This window comes from Carex rostrata, chromosome 11, assembly GCF_964058835.1.
Source record: "Carex rostrata chromosome 11, lpCarRost1.2, whole genome shotgun sequence".
Taxonomy (NCBI): domain Eukaryota; kingdom Viridiplantae; phylum Streptophyta; class Magnoliopsida; order Poales; family Cyperaceae; genus Carex; species Carex rostrata.
In genome coordinates, this window is record NC_135928.1 from 9,181,621 (window position 1) to 9,204,297 (window position 22,677).

At 33.1% G+C, this 22,677-nt stretch overlaps 2 protein-coding genes and 1 long non-coding RNA gene across 18 annotated transcripts; 2 read left to right on the forward strand and 1 right to left on the reverse strand.

Moving 5' to 3' along the window:
• Nucleotides 1–340: 340 nt before the first annotated feature.
• On the forward strand, nt 341–2,967 carry LOC144562049 (wall-associated receptor kinase 3-like). Its single transcript, XM_078311180.1, has 3 exons — nt 341–730; nt 1,311–1,457; nt 1,641–2,967. The coding sequence occupies exons 1-3, from the start codon at nt 481–483 to the stop codon at nt 2,807–2,809; spliced, it is 1,566 nt and encodes a 521-aa protein (XP_078167306.1). The 5' UTR covers nt 341–480; the 3' UTR covers nt 2,810–2,967.
• Nucleotides 2,968–15,232: 12,265 nt separating this feature from the next.
• LOC144562137 (uncharacterized) lies at nt 15,233–17,758 on the reverse strand. Of its 6 annotated transcripts, XR_013513991.1 has the most exons (7): nt 17,359–17,758; nt 16,579–16,621; nt 16,418–16,471; nt 16,250–16,343; nt 16,058–16,148; nt 15,783–15,846; nt 15,233–15,625 (listed from the first exon to the last, which is right to left on the reverse strand). XR_013513991.1 is itself a non-coding variant. In XM_078311295.1 (6 exons), exons 1-5 carry the CDS (start codon nt 17,453–17,455, stop codon nt 15,790–15,792), a joined length of 345 nt encoding a protein of 114 aa, XP_078167421.1. In that variant the 5' UTR covers nt 17,456–17,758; the 3' UTR covers nt 15,233–15,625; nt 15,783–15,789. The 6 variants fall into 6 exon arrangements, 2 of the variants coding, with proteins under 2 accessions (XP_078167421.1, XP_078167422.1); XR_013513990.1 differs by having other exon boundaries at nt 15,783–16,148; XR_013513989.1 differs by having other exon boundaries at nt 16,058–16,343.
• A 1,177-nt stretch (nt 17,759–18,935) lies between these two features.
• LOC144562122 (uncharacterized) lies at nt 18,936–21,076 on the forward strand. 11 transcript variants are annotated; one of them, XR_013513976.1, is made up of 4 exons: nt 18,936–19,214; nt 19,429–19,540; nt 20,061–20,124; nt 20,670–21,076. It is a non-coding gene; the product is annotated as an uncharacterized LOC144562122 (long non-coding RNA). The 11 variants fall into 11 exon arrangements; XR_013513975.1 differs by having other exon boundaries at nt 20,675–21,076; XR_013513977.1 differs by having other exon boundaries at nt 20,737–21,076.
• Nucleotides 21,077–22,677: the final 1,601 nt, after the last annotated feature.

Consider the following 22,677-nt stretch of genomic DNA (forward strand, 5'->3'; position numbering starts at 1 on the left):
GGTATCGGCCGATCCGGATCGGTATCGGCCGATATTGCCTACTATGCATATGATCCACCAACTCTAATTTTACATGGTGCTGCAGTCCACAACATCTCTCTCACCTTGGGACAAGCACGGGTGAACAATCACATATCTTCCCAGTGCTACAATCCCAATTACAACAATGTAAGCTATATTGACTATTATTGGAATCTGTCTGGCACGCCATTCCGATTTAATAATGACAAGAACAAGTTCACAGTCATTGGCTGTGATACACTAGCCTACATTCAATTTGGCAATGAAACTAATCTTAATTGGGGCGGGGGTGTCTTAGTCTGCTCAGATCAAGGCAGCATAATTAATGGGTCTTGTTCTGGAATTGGTTGTTGTCAAACAGCCATCCCCAAACAGACAAACTACTACCTGGTCCAGTTTGACACAAATTATAATAACTCTGGGGTGTATAACTTTAGCCGCTGTGGTTATGCTGTCCTCATGGAGTATGATGGGTTTGTGTTCAGCTCTGATTATATCACCACCGACAAGCTATATAACCAATCAATGCCTGTTGTTTTCGATTGGGCTATAGGAAATGAGACATGTGAGATCGCAAATGGCAACAGGTCCTCGTATGCATGTATCAGCAATAACAGTGTCTGCATAGACTCTTCGAACGGCCCAGGTTACTTCTGCAATTGCTCTGCTGGTTATGATGGCAATCCTTACCTTAAAGGAGGTTGCCAAGGTCTCTCTCTCTCTCTTATCTCATTTATTGTGGTCCCATGTTGGTAAATTTACCAATGCTATTCATCCCAATAGTTGTAATTGTAGGGATATTCAACTTCGTCCATCTTAATTTGATCCAGATTCGAATAGAAATTGTCCAGATTATACCCTCAAAAAATATACTTGTACTTTATTTTGTTTTAGTAAATGTTGGAGGTCAATCCACCCAGGCAACTATTTAATTTCCAAAATAATTTCCTACCCAATTTCAAACATGCAACCTCTACATGGAGAGCACTGTATTTGCCACTAAATCAAAGACCTGTTCTTATACTCGTACTTTGGAATCAGTTCTTCCGGTTTAGACTTGATACATCTAATTGACATAGTAAAGCATACTATATATCAAGGGAATCAATAATTGCTGACAGCCTAATGTACAAACCAACCCATGTGGAGTGTATGTTGTATTTTCAAGAGCATTTCTATCATGATTATTAAATTTTCTGAACATATGGAAATTCATCATTACAAAAAAAACTCTTTGCAAATATCTATTGTAACAATTATCTTATTTCTATTTTGTACCATATTTGTAGATATTGATGAATGTGCCAATAAGAACCAGTGTTCCAAGAAGTGCCACAATTTACCTGGCACATATAGGTGCTCGTGCCCTCCAATTATGCGTCTGAAAAAAAATACTGCAGCCGGAGATTGTGAATTATATGTGCCGTTTCTAATTGGTACTTAAAATGAACTTTTCTTTAATATTATATAATTTTTATTCCCATCCATTCAATTTCTTATAAAAATTAATATAGATATAATAAAATTAAAATCATCTAAAATTACAACAAACATAAAATTATAGGAAGAATAATCAACAATTATACTTCAAACTAATACGCTGATCTACACTACTCTAGGAATTGGCGTCGGCATTTTGCTACTAGTATTCGTTGGGTTTTGCATTTATATGGCATTTGAAAGAAGAAAGCTTTCCAAAGTCAAAGAGAAGTACTTCCAACAACATGGTGGTTGGATTTTGTTAGAAGAGATTAAATCAAACCTAGGGTTCAGTTTTACAATTTTCTCCAAACAACAAGTAGAACAAGCAACAAACAATTTTGATAGTTCAAATATCATTGGTCAGGGAGGCCAGGGTACAGTATATAAAGGTACTCTCAAAGATCAATTGGTTGCCATTAAAAAATGTCAGATCATCGATGAGAGCAAGAAGAAAGAGTTTGGCAAAGAAATGCTTATTCTCTGTCAAATAAGCCATAAAAACATTGTAAAGCTTCTTGGTTGCTGCTTAGAGGTTGAAGTTCCGATGTTAGTGTATGAATTCATCTCATGTGGGACTTTATTTAACCATATCCATGATCAAAATCAACGATCTTCCGTTACTCTAGAAACCCGTCTAAGGATTGCCCATGAATCAGCAGAAGCACTTGCCTACTTGCACTACTCAGCATCTCCACCAATCTTCCACGGAGATGTAAAATCTTCGAATATTCTTTTAGATGAAAATTACATAGCGAAGATATCTGATTTTGGGGCTTCAATACTTGCTCCAACAGATGAATCCCAATTTGTCACACTTGTGCAAGGAACATGTGGCTACCTAGACCCAGAATACTTGCAGTCGTGCCAACTAACTGACAAGAGTGATGTCTACAGCTTTGGTGTGGTTCTTCTGGAACTTCTTACTAGTAAGCCAGTAATTGATTTTGATGCTTCAGAAGAAGAGAAATGTCTTTCATCGCGTTTCCTCTCTGCTATGAAAGAGAACACTATGCATGATCTTCTGGATGTTCAAATGAAAAGGGAAGATGATAGGGAGATCATCTGTAGGGTTGCTGAGCTGGCTAAGGACTGTCTACGTGTGAGTGGGGAAGATCGACCAACAATGAAAGAAGTAGCAGATGAGCTTGATAGAATCAGAAAACTCAGAAACCATCCTTGGGAAAATACCAATTATGAAGAGACAGAAAATTTGCTTGGTGAATCATCTATTCGTATGGAGATGGAAAATACTGGTAATTTCAGTATAGAGAGGAATGTTGTACAGAACATTGCACTTGGCCGTTAGCTTGATGAAGCCCAAATGGCTTGTGTGGTTTTTTTTACATTTCTTTTTGTGTGTTGTTTGGATTTCCTTTTATTTTTCCTTTTTTTCGGTCTTTTTGTGTGGCGTGGGTGCATGGTCTGTTGAGCAGTATTTGTTAAGTAGCAGTGTTCCAATTATTTTCGAACTGAATTATCTCATATAAGGTTGTGCTAAGATTTCTTATAAAGACTAGTACTGTAATTAATTAATGAAGAGGGTTTGTTGCTTATGCTTCCTTTTGAGTAGTGTTATAAATTTACAATTGCTACATAGATATCTATTACTTTGATCGTGGAACACAAGTTCTTTCCCTCTGTGAAATAATTTACATAGTATTTCACTTTGATATTCCTATCTAATTCAATCTTTTTTGTAAGCATGTCATGTCCCTTTCATTCTTGCGTGAAAGTTAGAAGATCAATTATTTTAACTGCTGGATGATTTGTTTTCTGTTATTAAATAATCTTGCCAATCGGAGGTCTAGAATTCCACCCGGAAGAAATTCCCCTTTGCTAGATAATTTTTTTTTTGTTTTACTTTCTTTTTGAAGTCTTATCCAGTGAAGGTGTTGACAAACAATTTGAAGGTACACAAAGGCCCTTTTGTCTGTCCAATTTGATGAATCAGGTTCAGCTCCAAAGTTGTAGATTTATATTACTTTGACCTCATCAAATTAAGAAATTCATGCAAAGATTTTGGACAACGCTATTTACTGTAGAGTCAAATCCTCTAAATTGCGCATCTTTCCAGATTAATCTACAGATACTAAGGATTTTTTTTTTGAAGGTTAGTGGTTGATAGCCTACTAACGATTTGTATTAATAATAAAACATTTACAAGTTCCAGGGGGCACCCGGCTTACCCAAACTCAAAATGCTAAGGATTTTCTGCTGCTCAATATTCTGGAGGCAGTTGTGTACATAAGATGCAGAGATAAATGGAAGTACCAGTGCTTATACAAAGTTTTGGTATAGAGACGAGCACCTACTATTACTATGAAAATAGATGACTGCATTGTTGTACATTAAAATTATAGATGCATAGTTTATAAGGAAAAAAGACAAACATTTGCTCTGAGTGGCTACCTTAAGACCTAAAATTCTTTTAAAAACCATATGTGCTGGCCAACTGGATACATACCTTATCCAAAATCTTTATCAATAGGCCATTACCATCACATCTTGTTCTTTTGCACTATTAAGGAAGCTGCTTCACTCAGTCATTAATAACAATCAAAACCTTCGCCATCACATTCTCATAATGAAAGACAGCCGCATCATCATCCAGGTAGAACTAAAAAGAAAAGGTGGATATCAAATATCTCATATAATTGCAATCCATGTAAATATTCAGTTCTCAAAAAAATAAGAAGCTGCAGTGGCATCAATCTAGGTTGAACATTCTCAAACTCAGTAATAGCTGGGCAAGTGTTGCAGAAACCCAATTATATTAATAGTATTATATAGAAAGATAACTTCATAACTTGCTTTAAATCAAAGTATGGATTATCAACATCTCCATCAAAAAGTTCTGAAACCCCAGATTAATTAATGATTTTGCAGCAAAAGCTCAGAATCACAACAAGAATGAGACATTTTTCGCGAGGATAAAAAAGTGACTTTTTGCGACGGAGTACTGTCATTGTTCAGTTTTTTCTTTTCGTGAGGGAGTGCCGTCATAAATACGTTTTTTCTCTCGCGAAAAATGTCTACTCTATTGTTGTAAATTGTTATTTTATTACAAGAAGAATGAAAACAGAAATAAAAATGACAAGGGGCACTATTGAAGGGATACTTGGGACAAATCAGATTGCCATCTCAGTTAGGTCATTTCTAATCGAATCAAGTCAGCAAGACAATAAACAAGCAGCAAAACACTCATGTTTTTCATGTAGATATATGACAGCAACTGGCTTGAGTCAATTTATTCATTCAAGCCCAGACTAGAGTTTTGAGTCAATAGAGGGTGTTGGAAATTAAAGTCGGGTTGTGGATGGTATATAAGAGGAGTTTATATAACTTCTTTTATTTAATGGAGCAAAATTTACAAGGCTCTAATATATTTCTTACACTCACGCCACTATTATCTGATTCTCTAATTTACACATATACCACTAACCTATTTATACTTAGACCTATGTCGGTTATACAATCATTTAGATAATTCATTTTGTTTCTACCGACTTTGACTAATGTCGGTTTGGATCCTATATTCTAATATAAAATTCTAGATATTTTTAGGGTGCCTATACAGTATACATCATAGTAGGAATTATCGGTCGATACCGATCCGTATCGGCCGATACAGATCGATATCGGCCTATCCCGATCCGATCCTGAATCGATCCTCATGTAGCAAATTATAAAGAAAAAAAAAAAACTCCGATCTTGAGCCGATACCGATCTGATACCCCGATCCTATATTAGTATCGGTCGGGACCGATCCCGATCCCGATACTAATAATTCCTACTATGGTATACACTACCGACATCAATTTATTTTCTTGAACAATCTAGAAATGTGTTTGGGCCTTGGGCCTTGGGCCTTGGGTGTTGTTATCTTCAACAGAGGGGAAAGGAAAGTTAAGCAACAGTTGAAGGTTTCACACTGAATTAGAAATAACTACACATACCAGAGGATTTGGGCTAGCAGTTTTTATTAAGGTCAATTTGTTGTTTCGTACAAATTCATTTTCAAAATATCACAGTAACTCCTAATTGGCTTTCATATAAAAGATGGAAATAAAAAAGGTAGGGAAATCAAATGTTTCTTTGAATAATGCTTCCACTTTATTCACTACAGCTTCAATCAGATAATTTTTCTTGCATATTGTAACTATTGAAGAATGTTCAGAAAATACGAAGGAACCAAAGGAGCCATTGTTGATAACTTTTTTCATCTCTCAAACATGCTTTCAAGGATGAAAGAGCTGCAAACACCATATCCAAGCCTGAATTCCCTCATCTAGAAATAACCAAATTTTTCGGAAATATTGTCATCCAGATACAGTATTTAATTTTCAAAAGGTTTTGAAGTTTCGAGTATCACAAATTATTTAAAGCATTATGTCGACGAGAACTCATAGTCATAGACACTAGGACAAGTGTTTCCTGAAACCACCAATCAAATACTGAAATATCTAACCAAGATTTAAATCTCACCTCTCTTATCAGACGAAATAATTCAATTCACTTATCTTTCAATATCTTGAAAAGTGAAAACTGATCCATATATACACAGGTGCCAGTTAAGTACATTCATATCAGTGTTTAAGTACTGCAAGACCTCTCAGTTGGATTCTTTATACTGATATATCTCGAACTATTTATCAACCAGAATGATGCTAGCAGTAGTTATCAAAAACAAAAACAAAAAAAAATGGAATACCATATTGAGATTGTGATCGGAGTGTAATGCAACCACAAGTACACTGGAAATGAAGAGATTATATCATTATGCAGATGCAAATTGCTTAAAAGTTAAAAGAAGCCCCAGTACCTAAAAATTAACCACACCAATTCTGGTTGCCAGAACTTAGTTCGCCTTGATTTTCATTGCTCGTTACTCATTACAAATAGACCAAGACGGCAAGGCTATTAAACACTCAACGAGGATATGTGGGTTTTTTACCTCACTCTATATATAGATCAGAGGAAATGTCTTTCTTGACTCCATTAACAGTTTGCAAAATCATGGCCTAGGTATAGAATGTGAGAAAAGATATGGATGATGAGGTGCAAAAGTGAAGAGACTAGTACAGGAGGAAAGAATCAATTGGATCGGGCTTTGTGTCGGTAATTTTTCACAAGCGGGGGTAAGAACATGGCCATGAAAATATGGTAAATAAAGATGCTCACCATAAAAATTTGCCGAATATAATTTTTAAATTTTTGGTTTTAAAGAAGGGTAATTATAATATCCCCACCTATCCATCCTTCATTTCATCCCCCAACTAACTTTCTATTTTAACTATAACTATAACTACTATTTATAACAACATTTATTTATTTCCTCTTTCTCCATTCACTAGTGAAAAAACATGAATCAGGATCGGCCTATCTGGATCGGTTATATGAAACAACCGATACTAATACCTATCTGGATCGGTTTTCTGAACAAAACCGATCCTAAAAACTAGTTAGATCGGATTTTTTAGTCAACCGATCCAAATTTGTGAACTATCAGGATCGGTTGTTCTAAAAAACCGATCCTGATACTATCAGGATCAGTTGTTCTAAAAAACCGATCCTAATAGTTAAACTATTAGGATCGGTTGTTTAGAACAACTGATCCTGATACAATTTTTTTTTCAAAATTGGTTCTGCAAAAAAAAAAAAAAAATCTGGGTCGGTTTTTTATTAAAAACCGACCCTATTTTTTTTTTTTTTTTTTTTTTTTTTTTTTTTTTTTTTTTTTTTTTGCAGAAATTTTTTTGAAAAAAAAAATTGTATCAGGATCGGTTTTATTGCTAAAAACCGATCCTGATAGTATCTGGATCGGTTTTTAGCAATAAAACCGATCCTGATAGTTTTTTTCTTTTATTTGGAAAATCTTTTCATATGGTTATGTTTAAATAAATATAAAAAATTACATATTAGAAATATAAGTTAATTATTTAATAGAAATTTTAGAAAGCGTGCATTTTTTTTTCTCAATCCAAAATTAATGCATGTATCTAATAATCATGACTCATGAGAGATGAACCATATATATTATACGAGTAAGGCTGGGTGCTATGGATAGCATAGAGGCCTCTATGCTACGGCTCAATATTTCATATTTTAAAATCCAAACGGTCGATCCGAACCGTTCATCTTATTCTCCATATTAATATCTGCTTGGAGACCAAATTTTACATTTTTATGAAATTTTTTACTATTTATTAAGTATTTTACAAAATTGTTGATCCAACGGTGGCTGCACAAAACAGTAAAACCGTTGGATTAGCGATTTTCAAAGTGGCTTAATAAATAGTAAAAAAATTCAGAAAATTATAAAATTTGGTCTCCAAGCAGATATTAATATGGAGAATAAGATGAACGGTTCGGATCGACCGTTTGGATTTTAAAAACTTGAATATTGAGCCGTAGCATAGAGGCCTATATGCTATCCATAGCACCCCAGCCTTACTCATATTATACTTACCACTATATGTATATGAGGCTTACATCATTTGTCATATATATATATATATATATATATATATATATATATATACATTAATTAAAAAAAATGTAAAAGTTTATTGTCTTATTATTAATGATATTTGAGAATCTTAAAGTCATTTTGGTCGTTCTTTTGACGACCAATAACAATTCTAGTATAAAGAGCAACAATATTGGTCGTTGCAAATCTGATCATTTCAAACCGGTCAAAATATACATAGAAATTAATGAATTTGACATTGGTCGTCAATTGTTATAAATCAGAGAGAATCTCCTACATAAAAATCATATAAATAGCCATTGTTAATTTATTAACCCGATAACTGTTGTTTTAATAAGAAAGTTTCTTCCATAAATTATTATTGTAATTATACATATACCACAATATATATCTAAAGATAATCAAATTAAACATATAGCTGAAAAAAAAAAATCCCCTTCCTTCATTTTATTTAAGTGTTGAAATGGAAAATAAAATATATTATATGGCACAAGTCATTGATGCATAACCATATGAAAAGAAAATATATTATATGCACAAGTCATTTGAAAATTAAATAAAATTTTTATTAAATAATTAACTTATATTTCTAATATGTAATTTTTTATATTTATTTAAACATAACCATATGAAAAGATTTTCCAAATAAAAGAAAAAAACTATCTGGATCGGTTTTATTGCTAAAAACCGATCCAGATACTATCAGGATCGATTTTTAGCAATAAAACCGATCCTGATACAATTTTTTTTTTTCAAAAAAATTTCTGCAAAAAAAAAAAAAAAAAAAAAAAAAAAAAAAAAAAATCAGGGTCGGTTTTTTATTAAAAACCGACCCTGATTTTTTTTTTTTTTTTTTTTTTTGCAGAAATTTTTTTGAAAAAAAAAAATTGTATCAGGATCGCTTTTTTATAATAAAAAACCGATCCTGATACTATTAGAATCGGTTCTTTATAAACAACCGATCCTAATGATAACTTTCTATATAACCAGCTTAGCTAGGGTTCTTCTTATTTTCATTTCGCGCCTCTCATTTTCAATTTAGCGTCTCTGTCTCTGTCTCCGTATCTCCCTCTCAAATCCTCAGTACTCTCTCTCTCTGTCTCCGTCTCTCTCTCTCCTCCGTGTGTCTCTCTATCTTTCTCTCCGTCTCTTCCTCTCAAATCCGAGCATCTCGCACCTCCGGCTCAATTGTGCCAATTTTTTATTTTTTTTATTGTTTCAAAAATGAATTAATGGTGTTTGTATATTGTTTTACAGTTTTGAGGACATCTCTCTCAAGTTACTTAATCATCCGGCCGATCAACTATCATGGTATTAGCTTTATCTAATTTTCTCATTATTATACTTTTAAAACACATTTTTTTGTATTTTTTATTGGAAAATGTTTTTCTATCTAATTGTTACCTTTGTTTTTGTTTTTAGGATTTTTTTTAATCTCAAGTGATGTGATTGCAAAAGAGGTAATTATTGATTTTTTTATTGTTGTGCTTTACATTAATTGCATAATTGTGTATATTGCATAAATGTGTGTTAATTGAAGAAATAGCCCAATTAGTCACTTGTATGTTTGTTAATTAATTTTTTTTTTGGATTTAAATTTATTGTTATAATATGTAATGCTTCACAAAACTTTGTATGAAGTACATGAATTTTTTGTAATAGTTTAAGATGTGTATGATAATTAATTTAGAATGTGTATATGATATTTAATTGATTATTGCTTCTTACTGTGCAAAAAAAAAAAATTTAGGATGCTGGCCAGCAAAATATATATGGAAGATGGTCAAATAAATAAAAATATTTTTTTTAGCCTCAATAAAACATCAGGATCGGTTTTATATAAAAACCGATCTTGATAGTACGTATCAAGATCGGTTTTTATTCAAAAACCGATCTAGATATGTAATTTTAAAAAAAAAAATCGAAAATACTATCAAGATCGGTTTTTATATAAAAACCGATCTTGATATGTAATTTTTAATTAAAAAAAAATTCGAAAAAAATATCAAGATCGGTTTTTATATAAAAACCGATCTTGATAGTACTATCAGGATCGGTTTTTAGCAATAAAACCGATCCTGATACAATTTTTTTTTTAAAAAAAAAAAAAAAAAAAAAAAAAAAATCAGGGTCGGTTTTTAATAAAAAACCGATCCTAATACTATTAGGATCGGTTTTTTATTAAAAACCGACCCTGATTTTTTTTTTTTTTTTTTTTTTTTTTGCAGAAATTGTTTTGAAAAAAAAAAATGTATCAGGATCGGTTTTTTTATAAAAATCGATCTTGATAGTACGTATCTGGATCGGTTCTTAGTCAAAAACCGATCTAGATAACAACTATTAAGATCGGTTTTGTTAAAAAACCGATCTTAATAGTTTCTATTTGGATCGGTTCTTTAAAAAATATAAAACCGATCCTGATAGTATCAGTATCGCCTTCAACAGGATCGGTTGGATTCCGATACTGATATGTGTATATAACCGATCCTGATTCCATATTTTCCACTAGTGCTTTCTCTTTCACCTCCATCTTCTTCTCCCACCTCTGCCTCCGCCTCCCTCTCCCACCTCCACCTCCCACCTCCCTCTCTCACCTTCACCTCACCTCACCTCCGCCTCTACCTTCCTCTCCCACCTCTGCATCCCACCTCCTCCTCCACCTCCGTTTTTTCTATTGATAAGCTCCTCTCCCTCTCCCACCTCGAAATGATAAATACAATAAGCTCCCTCCTTCTTACACTTTCGCCTCGGTTTTTTCCCTCTATGCCTGCTGCTCCTGCTCTAGCGAACGTTCTGCCGGAGATCATCCGTCACTCCATCCCAATCAAGCACGCCTCTGCCAGGAATGAATACTTCAATGTGTATAAATGAATACTTCAATGTGTTTGAATGAATACTAGAACACATCTCTACCGGGTCAGATCCGTCACTGTCGATCGTATCAAAATAATTTTGTATATGTATATGCAATTAATCTTTTTCATGTTTATGTTCCCCTTCCTCATGATGTAGCGAGTTTTGCAAAGAACAAAAATTTATTAATGGTGAATTAGGCCACTACGTATTAAATAAATGACATAAAAACAAATTTTGAAAAAAAAAATAGAGATATATGAATGAATACTTGATGTCTTAGATATGAATACTTCAATGTGTATAAATGAATACTTAATATCTTATGTATGAATACTTGCGTGACAAGATATTAATACTTGTGCAACAGACAACTCGAAAGTATGTCATCATGGATCTCATTTGAAAGATAAAATTGTGTAGAAAACGTTCGTGGTTTTAGATTTGCAAAATTCCTCACCGATCGTCAGAAATATTGATTAGATTGAACGAAGAAAAAAAAATCCCACCTCTAAAAACGTGTCCATTTTTTTTTTAAAATACTTGATATATTAGGTATGAATACTTGATGTGTTATAGATGAATACTTGATACATTATAGATGAATACTTGCGCGCGCCAGTTGTAAAATCTTTCAAATATTATGTGGTCTCCAAATAGTAAGTGGTCCCCCTAGGTAGTTAGTAGTTATTGAAGTAGTTAATGATTGGAGGATGAAATGGGGGATTGTTACGGGGGGATAGCTAGATGCTCCCTTTAAAGAATGAATTCAAACCGCTGAAATCAGTCGATCTACTTTACAAGTTACGTGTGTACATAATTTTTTTTGAAAATTTCAAATTCATTTAGTACAAAGTCAAGCGGTAAAAAGATTAAAGTTTCATAAGTTATTTTAATAAATTTATTTTTTCATCATTTTTTTCACGGCTTCACTTTGTACTCAATGAACTGGAAAATTATAAAATTTTACATCACATATCACTCATGAATTAGATTAGTTTCAACAATTTGAATTTATTATCTGAAGTCAATTTGATAGATTTTGAAGTTATCCTCAACAGCTCTTTTGATAAGCATAGTATACACTAGCTTTGCTCAAACATATGCATCTTGATATATATATATATATATTTTTACTTGATCAATTCACACTCTTTTTCATTAGAGAATCATAGATAAAATTTTGAATTTCATGATAATAAAGTTAACATGTAGTCATGTAGACAAATAAAACAGTTAATAATACTTGTACATACTTTAAAAAGAAAGTAATCTCAAAGCTTACTTATTTCATATCGTGAAGATTAATATACAGGGCAATGCTATTTTGATAGCTGTAATTAGATTAGTGAGTGCAGAGAGAAAATTTACTCATCTATAGAATCTCTTAATAATTGTAGAAACTAAATAATAAAAAGTTATCAAATATTTAAAAGGAAACTATTAAATACTATTAATTGTAAGAGAATTTAGAAATTAAAAAAAAAAGTTAATTCATTACTCTCTTTGTTTATAATTTACTTCTTGGCGGCATTAATTTCTTATTTGCTTTTGTTTACCAGAGATAATTTTAATCATTACTCAATCACAGTAACTTTTGATAATTTATTTTTAAGATATGAACTCCTTCAATCATGGGGGCGTGTTGAAGGGACTTGTTTGCTTGTGTTTACCAGATATACGGAGTCTTCCGTAATTAATTATTGATAGATTTTCTTCCGAGAAAGGTCAAGGTTGATAGGATGGCATCACAACTTGACAAATTGCAGTGAAAAAGATGTCTGCACATTTCTTATATGGTGTAGAATTATAGAAGAATAGTCACCTATGTCAAAATCTGATACTCATAGTTTCGTCGCATACATTGAAGGTTCCAAATCTTAATAATTATTTTAAAATATTAAATAGTTAAATGACTTAGTTTTCAATTTTTACTTAAAAAGATATATGCTCTTCAGTGAGTTATGTATTTAGAAGCCCCATCTGATTATTTGATAATTGAAAACTTTATAACTAGTGAGTTACATATTTAAGATTTAAAAAAGATTAAGTTACTTTTTTTTATTTTTTTATTTGATAATTAAATTTGTAGTTTTAGTTTATTTTTTGGGAAGAAAGAGAAATTGATAAATAAATTTATATATGTGAAAGTGAGTTTTATTGGTGGAGTAATTTGTCTCGAAAAATAATTTAATTTACTCCCTTAAAATTTCATCTTATTCTTTTTATTTTACATTTTATTTTACAGCTTAAGTATTAAAATAAAAGTTTACTCCACTCTTAGTCTACGCACAAAATAATTTTGCATCCCTCCTATGTTTTAAAATAGGGTAACAAAAAAAAAGAATCGGTATTTACGCACATTAGAAACGAACCTAGAGGCAATACTGACCCAGGCGATACAAATAATTCAACTAATATGTATCGGTTAAGCAGCCGGTACTAAAAGTTTGAATCAAGATCGGTTCTTTAATAACCGATACAGATACTAACATCTGGATCAGTTTTTTACAATTAGTCGATACTAATGACGACTATGTAGATCGGGTTATGAAAATAACCGATACTAATGAAGACTATCTGGATCGGTTATTAAAATAATCGATACTAAATGTAACAATATGGATTGGGTAATTAAAATAACCGATACTAATTGTGACATTTTGGATCGGGTTATTCTATAGATCGAACCGATACTGATTTGTTATTGCATTTTAAAAAAATATTTTTTTATTTGGCCAGCTTCCATATATTTTGGTAGCCTATATAGGAAATCAACACATGTATTTTTTGCACATTAAGAAGCTATCAATAAATATCATACACATCCTAAATTATCACAAATCGATACACATCCAAAATTATTACAAAAATATCATGTTCATGTAAAATTTACACCACATCCTAGAATTAAACTCATAAATTATTACAAATTATCACATCCTAAATTGTTTTACTTTTTTGAATCAATACTTCCTTTAAAAAAAAATTACCCCACACTATGCTAATGTTGTCGATACTTGAGATATTGTAGCTAGCGGGAAAGTCTTGCATTTTTTAAATGATAGAAGAGCACAATTAATTGTGTATCTAATTTCTCTAAAAATGAAGTAAAGTGCCACTTGCATCTAATTTCTGCAATTATAAAAATGAAGTAAAGTGCATCTAATTTCTCTAGAAAAAGGCAGTTCACCTCCATTCCTCTAAAATCAGGGGTAAAGTGACACTAATTTGGATATTATTTACAATAGCCCACAATAATAATGTCTAACACAATAATTTCTCAGTAGGCGTACCTCTTAGGAAGATTGGTAATTCAAAGATTCTAGCTTTAACAGGATAGCTGGCCTGGCCTCAAAGAGAATATGAGCTGAAAAGAAAAGTAAATCAACAAAAGAGGAACAACAATAATAAATACAAATACAAGTAACGATTAAAAAAAAAACAGAGAGTTATATACAGCGCGTACACACACACACAAAGCGCAGGAAAATGTGCACTTTGGTGCCGAATTAATTGTTACTGACGCATATCAGAAAATTTTCTGCAGTATAGACAACAATTGCCTAACCGAACCAATAACTATAATGATCTAGCTATTCCTTTTTTCTATGTAACATAATTTATTTTTTACATCAAGTTAAAGGGTCATAAACCTATTGAGATGATTATTTCATTTTGTTATTTTCATGCATCCCAATATCATAACTCATTTGGTATTTAGATTACACTACTAGAATCTGCACTTTTTCTGAGGGTCAAAAAATGGTTTTTTCCATCGGCGTACTGATGGAAAAAGCCCAAAAAGCGTCATTTCCGTGCGCCACCCTCAGAAATACTACCGTCAAAAATACCCTTGATGGAAATACCATTTTCCTGACTTTTTCCATCGGTTACCTTTGGAAATACTACTTTCTGACTTTTTCCGTGAGCCCGCCGACAGAAATACTACCGTCAGAAATACTTTGGCATCAAGTCCATGACTTTATTATTTCTGAGGGCAAAGTGCGTGGGTCCCACTGTATTATTTCTGAGGGCAGGACGTGTGGGTCCCAACAGGTTATTTCCAAGGTTATCTCATGTGGGACCCAGCATAGTATTTCTGAGGGCAAAGTGTGTTGGTCCCAACAGGTTATTTCCAAGGGCATCATATATGGGACCCACAGTAGTATTTCTGAGGGCAACGTCTGTGGTCCCACCGTAGCATTTTCAAGGGAAAATTGTACTTGTTGTTCCATGGATATACCCACGAAAATAACTTGAATGACACTGTACATTTAAGCTCTCATCTACAATTCTCCCTGTACCAATCAGGTACTGTATTACATTTCCCACCAATTCCCATTGAAACAAATCAACAATAAAACATTTATATATAGATCCATAAAAAGCATATAATAAGCATTAATATAACAGTCTTCATACATTGTACCAAAATATGTACAAAATACATTACAAAATCAGAACTATATTGCACTTGTAAATAAACCAAAATATACCATATTGCACTTCTCTAACTGTACCAAAATATACTCACCAGTAGTTAACCAAAATTCACAAGATAACTTACCCCAATATTGATCATTTGTTAGAACTTCTAAAACATATATTAAGCCCTAAAATGTGCAATTTTCTACATTAGAAGGGATGGTTCTCATTGTAGTCAAAATGCCCGCACCATTGGCCCATTGTAGCTTCATTTGTGTGTACTCATCTATTTTAGCATTAGCTTGATTTAAGAGTGCTTGGAAGTCCCTCATTTGGCAGTATAGGAGCAACCTATATATATCACAAGGAAAAAATAAAAAGTGATTGTTATGGATGTGAATTTTGCACATCCACCCTCAAAATTCTGAATTTCACACTATAAGCATTGGAATCAATCTAATCACTCTAATAAAGAGATTTATAAAAAAATTTATATAGAACTCCTTACCTGGGAGTTACTCATCTGCATCAGCGAAACTACTTTGAGTTGGTCGAGGAGTGGGACCTTTACCCTACACAATGAATATGCAAACACAACAACAGTAGCAACATATAATCATAGTTATATTTCCTCAATAGGATCATTAAGAGTGGCAGATACGACATAATCAAGCATTAAAAGTGAACTTTTATGTTGCCTTCCAACTACAAATTAATAAATTACGATGCTATCTCATTGGATTAATGAGCAGTAGTCAAGGTTAATAACAGTTATGTGCTTACTCTTGTTTGATGGTTACTGCTATTTTATGACAGTTGATAGATCTCACCATCTACATTCCAGCACCTCGTGCAATTAACTACAATGCTTTGCCTATATTCAAATTTTGTTTCAAAAATTACATCCACTAATTAATAGCATATATTTATATTAAGGTTTTTAAACTTTCAGAGAGAAAAAAGTAAAGTAAATACCATGTAGGTCTTTGAAGGATCGATTAATGAGATGACATGATCAATTTCCCATTTCAAGTCTGACAAGGAAGCGTCGATCTCCACAAGACACCATCTGTTGTTTGTGCAAGTTTGGAATGAAAATAATTCAATAGAAACAAGAAAGATTCATAAAGTTTTTCATTTTACCTTCTAGCTGGGGAAATTTGTTGGAGCTCCTTCAAATCAGACTTAGCATATATCCTATCAGGAGCAGATTTCCCGTCAAAGATTTACATTTAACAAATCTATCTAGTCTAATGAAAAAAAAATATGATTTTAAAGGTGTATAGCAGAATTGAAACATGCACCTTTTAAGGCTCAAACAAAGTAATGTGCAAGTAGTTAGTAAGACTACAAATTAAGAGTAGAGAGCTCTTTAGAGAAACATATTTTGCAAGTCATGAAGTAGAACTGCAACAAGTAACTTTTTTTGAGTAAAATAGTTTTAGGAGATGGGAGTTATTCACTGTTATTTTCTCCATATGGAGTTGTTCCTGCCTAGTTAACTCACATAACAAGGTTACTTCTCTGACAGTTGATTCCTTGAACAATCTATTCATCTAGTAAAAATTTAACCAAAAACATTAAATCAACTAAGAGAAATATTAAAAGTACTGAAAGATGCATTGATAAATCGCCATCTGTATCAGAATACAAACTGTAATGACCTTGATTATTGAAAAAAAGATCAAACATGTGAAGGATTTTCAGAAAATCTCCTACATTTCTATAAAGCCCCTACTCATCTATGAAATTAAAACAATAGCCCGTAGGTTTGGTTAGTCTTCAATTCAAATGCAATCCACAATTGACATAGGTTGGAATAATAAATACAATCCAAGACTCGTGGTGCTTGTCAGTGCTTGATTTTTTTTTCTTTCCTGTACTTTTATTTATTATTAATGGGCCTTTTGCAAGAAACACAAGCAACTGATGTATCACTAATCAAATCACCATATGTTGCTAAACCACTCTAGAATTTGCAATCTAACACAAAATTATCTAGTCTAAAACAAAATTGTATATGCCATTTAACAACAGAGTCAGAAGGTTGTCAACCTAGATTTTCAAGGTTGACGGAAGCTTACCACTTGCAAGTATACAAGGATGAGTGGCGGCAGCCGTACCCCATCCCTCCTGAGTCACCAGCCAGCCCGCCTTCCGCAGTTCCGCTTGAGTGCGCATTGCCTGAGCTGACTTGCCGTCGCTGCTCTTCTCATTTACCTTTCGCACTTTAGATCCAGGGTTTGGAAAACTAGAAATAGAAAAGGGCGGGTATGCTTGGCGAGGGAGAGAGAGAGAGAGAAAGATAGTGAAGGATTGGAGGGAACATAAATTTTCTAAGTGTGAGAAATAACTCAACAGGAAGAGCGGGAGAAGAATACATGAAATTTCGGGAGGGAATTGAAGGTGGAGGGAAAGTTGAAAATTATAGGGTTTTGGCGATCGTGCTCTTTGCTTGGAGAGTACAGAGAGGAGAGGAGGACACATTTCGCTAAGTGAGGGAGGAGAAATAGAAAGGAAGCGTATTGCATTTAATTGGAGAATTCAATACTCTAAGGTAGCATTATATTTGTCTTTAGATTGGAGCCGTCTGATCATCATCGTGCACGAATATTAAAGGAGGATATGCATCTTCTGTGGCCGGATCTAAACAGAAATATTATGTTACCTCAGAGAAATAAACTCTCTATCCACAACTTCTGAAATAAAGATATCAGAACCATTGATTATCTATCGAACGGCTCTGAGCTTTATATTTACTGATTAGTGATAAATGTACAACAAATAATAGGAAAAAAATTCAAAAAAATATTTTTAATTTTTTTACATCTTCTATGTCCAAATCATACATATAATTTTCAATTTTATAAACTTTCTTTGTTATTTGCCTCTTCAAATTTAACAAATATTTGCAGACCGTCCATTTTCACCTGAGTAATCAACGGTCGATCTGCAATAAAATAATTTCAAATTTGTTTTGAAATGATCAAGGTAAAACATTAAACATAACCAACATAAAAATTCTGAAATTTGATTGTGTCTGAGCTTCGATCCAATGTGAAGTGTGTATGTCCCTTCGATCTTTTGATATTCCGTCGGCTTGATGGATAAGTAAATAAAAATAAATTTTCGTCAAATTTTGCTGCAGGAGAATAAATTCAGTGCTCTTTAATTTCAACGGTTCCGATCGACCAACAGACGACGTGTTTACGTGAGCCTTCATAACTCACAAAGCAAGAGTTTATGAAACATAGAACATAAACTCTTGCTTTGTGAGTTAATGAAGACACACGTAAACACGTTGTCTGTTGGTCGATCGGAACCGTTGAAATTAAAGAGCACTGAATTTATTCTCCTGCAGCAAAATTTGACGAAAATTTATTTTTATTTACTTATCCATCAAGCCGACGGAATATCAAAAGATTGAAGGGCTATACACACTTCAAATCTGAACCGTTTGATAGATAATGTGCTGTTCTGATTACTAATGGACACCTCCAATTTAACAATTCTGGACCATTCGATCCAAATTAAGATGCGTGTGATCTACTTCAATATTCGTGCGTGGATACTCAATTTTCGTGCATACATATCTTTATACAGATCGGATGGTGATGAATCTTGTTGAACTCAAAAGCTCCGTTCTCTGTCTCAACTTTACTCTTCTTTCCTCTCTCTAGAGATTTCTCCAATGGCAACCACCTCATCGTGATTCCTCTTCAAATCACTCAAGAAATTATTCAAGATGCCATGAGAGATCACCGGCCCCTGCGCACATCCGGAGTACCGCGACGCCGTGCCTCTAGCCGTGAAGTACCACTGACACTGTCCTGCCAACGCTGCCGTGCGCACATCCGGAGAACCGCGACGCCGTGCCTCTAGCCGTGAAGTACCGCTGACATGGTTTTCTTACTACGGCTTTGTAGACACCAAGGGAAATGTATGATTTCAATTAAATGCGTAATAGATGATTTCGGCAGAAAAATATCATATTTTTTTTACATGTTCCGTTGAAATTAGGCTTTAGGGTTTTGCACCAATTAACTCAAATTTATCAAATTAGTATTGCTTTTCTACTTATTTCACTTATGTATATATTTGCTTCATATCGATTTTCCAGTCACATTTTTTCATTATTTTTCTTGAAATTGAAGGCAGTTTTAAGAAAGGAGGATTCAATGAGTCAGGTACGCTGGTGGACGCACTCTGCTGTTTCTCCACCAGTGGTGTGGCCACTTCCATCATGCATCCCATTGGTCTTTACAGGTATATCCCTCCTTCTATTCTCTTTGCAATGTGTAGAAAGAACTTTCCTTTTTCATTTCTTATATCAGCCCCATCTTTGTGCCTGGTATGTTGTACCAGTACTCCCTGGTTCAGCAGTTGCCTTTGCATAATGGTACAATTTCACAAAAAAAACAAAGGACCTATCTTCAGTTTCAACTTCTAACAGCCATAAAAGGTCAATGATACCAATGTTGGTATGTCTATTAAACTTAGTTTAGTCTTGTTTTTTATGACTTTTTCCTATATTTTTAAATGATTTTACTAGCTTCCTCATACTTATTGGAAGGATAGAGGTGACGTACAATTAACAGAAAGTCAAGAGGGTCTTTTTTGAAAAATTATTAATATTGATTGGGAATTGCGGATGTCTAAGGACAAGGGAGTTCTTTTTATGGTTTCTCACCTTTGGTACCAGTGTTTTTTGTCATGCAATACCAGCAAAATTTTGTAGTTTATAACACTGGTCCAAACTTCTGTTTTTGTTTTAAAACTCTGACAGTGAGCCATTAGGTTATATCATCACTTTTGAAGAGAAATATAACCGGGTGTTTGACAAGCAAAAGGTTACCTACTACACTCTTTGTGAATGCTTGGATTTTTCACTGCAATGAACTAACTAAAAGAAGCAAGGTATTCTGGATCTTGATATGTACTGATAGCACAGTGAGCTATGGTCCTGTAGGCATAAATTACTGGTAATATTCCAGTAAGACTGGTAACATAGAACATTTTTTACCAAATGCAATGGTTGAAATATGAAAGATTTTATCTTTAAATAGTCAAAGTAGGAAATGACAGGTATCAATTCTGATTAGATTCCAATTGGTACAGTCCCAACTATAGAATTTTCTTTATAATATATTTTTGTCGGCACCTATTCAAAATGCAGTGGGTCAGTATTATTTTGTGCTTTGAAATTTTGTAATTTTAACACCGGAAGTAGAAGCAGGGCCAAATCAAAGAAAATGACTAAATTGCCCCTGTTAAAACTTCTTCTGGCGAAGTCAAATTAGTTTTTACTAAAACATCTGATTAATTTTGGTAATTTTGAAACCTCTGGTCTGTTTGATAAATAGTTTTTGTAATACATGATATGGGATCTGTATAGCATAGCCAAGATTGGAAGGGAAGGAAAGGGAAGCACTAATGAACAGTGATATTGATTGACTAGCTAGGTTGCATAATGCGTGATCGAGACCTACTGTTGCAGTTACAAGCTGCATGATGTTGAATGATGAGCTATGCATTGCTTCTTGCCAAGGATCTCAAAAATGCACTGGTACTAAGATGTGGACTGAAAGAATGCATGCATATATTTTAGTTTGTTGTTGAGGTGTATAATATAATGTAATATAATTGGAGCATTAATTGATACTTAATTCCATGTAAAATTGTGGATCTCATGGACTTGTATGCTTTTACATTTTTTTACGAGTTGTTAGTTATGGTTGTTGTTTTATTTGTTGTAAAATACGAATAAATGAAATATAATAACATAGGCTAGGATGCTGCCAATGCTATGCACAAATGAATCTCCTTTTATTTATTTTTATTTATTTTACTTCAGTGATTGCATTGTGTTTGGTAAAGTTAAATTATATATATCAATGCTATGCACGATACTAGTTATTTCTTATAAGCACTGTTACTTGAAGACTCTTTACGTACTGTCAAGTACTGCTACAATTATTTTGTTATCAATAGTGATGATATTACTAAATCACTATCTTAAGTAAGTGTTTTTCTTATTAATTAGGATGTATTATCTAAATTATTTTGTTTTATTAATTACTGCATATCATTTTGGGATTATTTTTTATGTTAATTGAATGTTCAACATTCAAAAGGAGATTTCAATAAATAAAAATGTTTGTCTCTAGGAGCTAAACATTTCCAACGGTAACCTCACGAAAATATTTAGTATAACTATAAAATAATAATAACTGTATCAATGAAACATTTTCAAGGGCATAGTAACCAAGTATTTCTGTGAGCCTTTATTATAAAATAATATAAATATAATAACCAAAACATTTCCAAGGGTAGCTCATGGAAATAATATGTGTTACAACTTCCAAAACATTTCCAAGGGCATGGGGTCAACTATTTCCAAAGGCCATCAATAAAAAATAGTATTTGATTTGTTTGGCGGGTCATGGCTCATCCAAAAGTATTTCTGAGGGCAGACATGAGACATTTGCAAGGGTGGATAACAGGGCTTTTCCATCGGCAACAATTTCCGTCGGCCTACCGATGGAAATTTTAAGTGTGTCAGAAGTGCGTGAGAAAACACCATTTTATTTCTGAGGGCCTCTCTTACCCTTAGAAAAAACTAAACTTACCTTCAGAAAAAGTGCAGATTCTAGTAGTGTTACCTAATGTCTGATCGTCAACCTCTAACTGAACTTGTTTAACACATCAAAAAACCATCATGTTTGTTTAAGACCATGATTAAATCATACACCTATACATTTTATTTTTCTATCTTTATTCTTCTCCATTTTGAACAAATATTCTTCAAAAGTTTTCACCATCTGCGTGGTTCGAACCGAATATACATCATGTTTGTCAACTAAGCAACCTACCACTACACTAATCTATATTTTGTGTTTAGAATACATAATTATAATTAAATATAAGTGTTGAAATGTTTGTATTATATTTTATTAAAGGATTAATTGATTGTAATCGTTTGTCTAAACATAAATTGTTGACAAATTATATTTTTATCATTTTTTTTTTCTATTTTTTTAGTATAAAACAAGGTTTTGCCAAAAAAAGTCCGAGTTTTTGATCCAATTCATCCGATTCTGACCAATTCACCCGATTCCGATTTTACATTCTATGTAATTTACTTCTTGGCGGCATTAATTTCTTATTTTCTTTTGTTTACCATAGATAATTTTAATTCATTACTCAATCAAAGTAACTCTTGATAATTTATTTTTAAGATATGAACTCCTACAATCATGGGGGCGTGTTGAAGGGACTTGTTTGCTTGTGTTTACCAGAGATACTGAGTCTTCCGTAATCAATCATCAGAACTTGATAAATTGCAGCAACAAGGATGTCGGCACATTTCTTATATGGTGTAGAATTATAGAAGAATAGTCACC